Genomic DNA, 2,557 nt, shown 5'->3' on the forward strand with positions numbered 1-2,557 from the left:
TTTAAAGAATATGAATAATGGTTATTAACCCATTGGTATCAAAATATTCATACTTACTTAGAAATATTCTTCTACATGTTACTCTAAATAAAATATTAATAACATTTCACAACACAATCACTTTTCTCCACCCCTTCTCCCCCTATCAAAGATCAATTATGCAAATAAGATGGAGTGGGGGTGGGGGGTAAAAAAATTAAATGGCATCAATATTTTCCACAGTTATTATTATTTTTTTTTTTTATCATTATCATTTGAAAAAAAGTAGTAAACTTGCCCTAATATTAAAGGAAAATTGACTTTAGCTTCAAAAGCCATCGACCACTTAGCTTTTTGTTTATATCTCACAGCTGATTTGGTATTCTACCCAGTTCGTAGAGTTTGATGCTGGTACATGGGTGCAGCACGACAGGGTGTTTCAATGTTGATAAAAGGAAAAAGAAAACAGAACAATGTCGAAACAAAATTAAATGTAGGTGGCATGTTAGTTTTTTTTTATTTGTTTTGTTTTGCTTTGTTTTGTTTTTTAAGACCATCAATTAAAAAATACAAACAATGAAATAAGAGTTTATAATCAATTACAGACACCAAAGTATAAAAATATCTAAATAGATATCATCATTATCGTTGTTTATGAGCCAACAAGATAACCTCTACATGGTCGTTCAACCTACTTGACATAGTAACTAAACCTCTCTAAAATCACACTCTACTATCTTTGAAAAAGAACAAACACTTTGGATAATGTATGATTAGATACATTTTGGCTAAAAATAAATGGAATGGTCACAACTGGAAAGTCTTTGATCATGAGTCTGTTCCATATGGGCTGACCTAGAACTAATTAGCACTAATAATCATCATCATTTCAACCATTTTTTTTCCTTTCTATACCGGCATGACTTTAAAAGATGTCTGCCATGCAGCACTTGTCACTTTTTGTGATTCTTCATAATCTTAACCATGATGTCAAACATCTTGAAATGTAACAACATCATCATCATCATCATCGTTTAACGTCCGCTTTCCATGCTAGCATGGGTTGGACGATTTGACTGAGGACTGGTGAAACCAGATGGCAACACCAGGCTCCAATCTGATTTGGCAGAGTTTCTACAGCTGGATGCCCTTCCTAACGCCAACCACTCAGAGAGTGTAGTGGGTGCTTTTACGTGTCAGGCGGTACTGGTAATGGCCACGCTCAAGATGGTGTATTTTATGTGCCACCCGCACAAGAGCCAGTCCAGGGGCACTGGCAATGATCTCGCTTGAAAATCCTACGAAGGCCAGTCAGGTGGTACTGGCAACGGCCACGCTCAAAATGGTGTATTTTATGTACCACACGCACAAGAGCCAGTCCAGGGGCACTGGCAACGATCTCGCTCGAAAATCCTTAGACATGCTGCGGGCACAAGTGTCAGAAAGGCGACGCTGGGCACAGGTGCTATCCCGATTTCGCTTTCGCTTGCCTCAATAAGTCTTCCAAGCTGAGTTTCAACAACATATATTCAATGTCTACCCCTGTTTTCAGATATATTCCACTATCAGCCAACACTAGTTTTCTTGTGCTTTTTCCAGGCGCTGACATAGATTAGCTGAGATTTCTTGAGGCAATATTCTTCCTTATTCCAAACCTTTGTTGCTTTCAAGCAAGGTATATAATAATACAAATGATATATGAGCATATGCATGTATACATACATATATGTACATACCTACATCTACATCATCATCGTTTAACGTCCGCTTTCCATGCTAGTATGGGTTGGACGATTTGACTGAGGACTGGTGAAACCAGATGGCTACACCAGACTACAATCTGATTTGGCAGAGTTTCTACAGCTGGATGCCCTTCCTAATGCCAACCACTCAGAGAGTGTAGTGGGTGCTTTTACGTGCCACCGGCACGAAGGCCAGTCAGGCGGTACTGGCAACAGCCACGCTCAAAATGGTGTATTTTATGTGCCACCCGCACAAGAGCCAGTCCATGTATATATAAATGCATATCCAGGTACAGGATGTCAAAAATGGAACGGGAACATGCCAAACAACCAAGCTACTGGGCATAAACAGTATCAGCATAAACAATATTATCAGAGTCCAAATGGTGATCAAAGTAAAATGACATGAAGACCAACACACACACAAGCATATTTGTATGAATGTATGTATATGTATATGTGTATATATAGGAAGAATTCCAACCACATTTCGTGGTTCACTACTTCAACAGCTCCTTTATAGGATCCAGTGGCTAAAGACATCATCAAGGTGAACCACATCCGGTTTCGGCCCCTACTCCTCTACCATTTTCGACAAGGCGAGGCCCTTCCTTTTGGAGATGTCTTCAGCTCTGGTGTTGAGTGCATTTTTTTCTTTCTCCTTTTTTCTTTGGCTTTTTGTTCTTTGGTTTCTTCGATGCTGCGTCAAAGAATGTCGGCGGGCGAATGACCATCCTGCCAAATTTCCCTTTAAATACTCACCGGTTGGTTCCAGCAGCCAGCACCAGCTAACTGTCATGCAACATTATCTAGACTTCAACTGACCAATGCAGGGG

General features: G+C 39.7%; 1 protein-coding gene across 1 annotated transcript in view; it reads left to right on the forward strand.

Moving 5' to 3' along the window:
- Positions 1 to 353: 353 nt before the first annotated feature.
- The window catches only part of LOC128249697 (uncharacterized), an 11,084-nt gene continuing 8,880 nt past the window's right edge, over positions 354 to 2,557 (forward strand). The window contains exon 1 of the mRNA XM_052974067.1: positions 354 to 472. Coding sequence (XP_052830027.1) covers positions 385 to 472 — 88 coding nt within the window. The 5' untranslated portion in view covers positions 354 to 384. The remainder of the gene's footprint in view (positions 473 to 2,557) is intronic.

This window comes from Octopus bimaculoides, chromosome 17 (assembly GCF_001194135.2).
Source record: "Octopus bimaculoides isolate UCB-OBI-ISO-001 chromosome 17, ASM119413v2, whole genome shotgun sequence".
Taxonomy (NCBI): domain Eukaryota; kingdom Metazoa; phylum Mollusca; class Cephalopoda; order Octopoda; family Octopodidae; genus Octopus; species Octopus bimaculoides.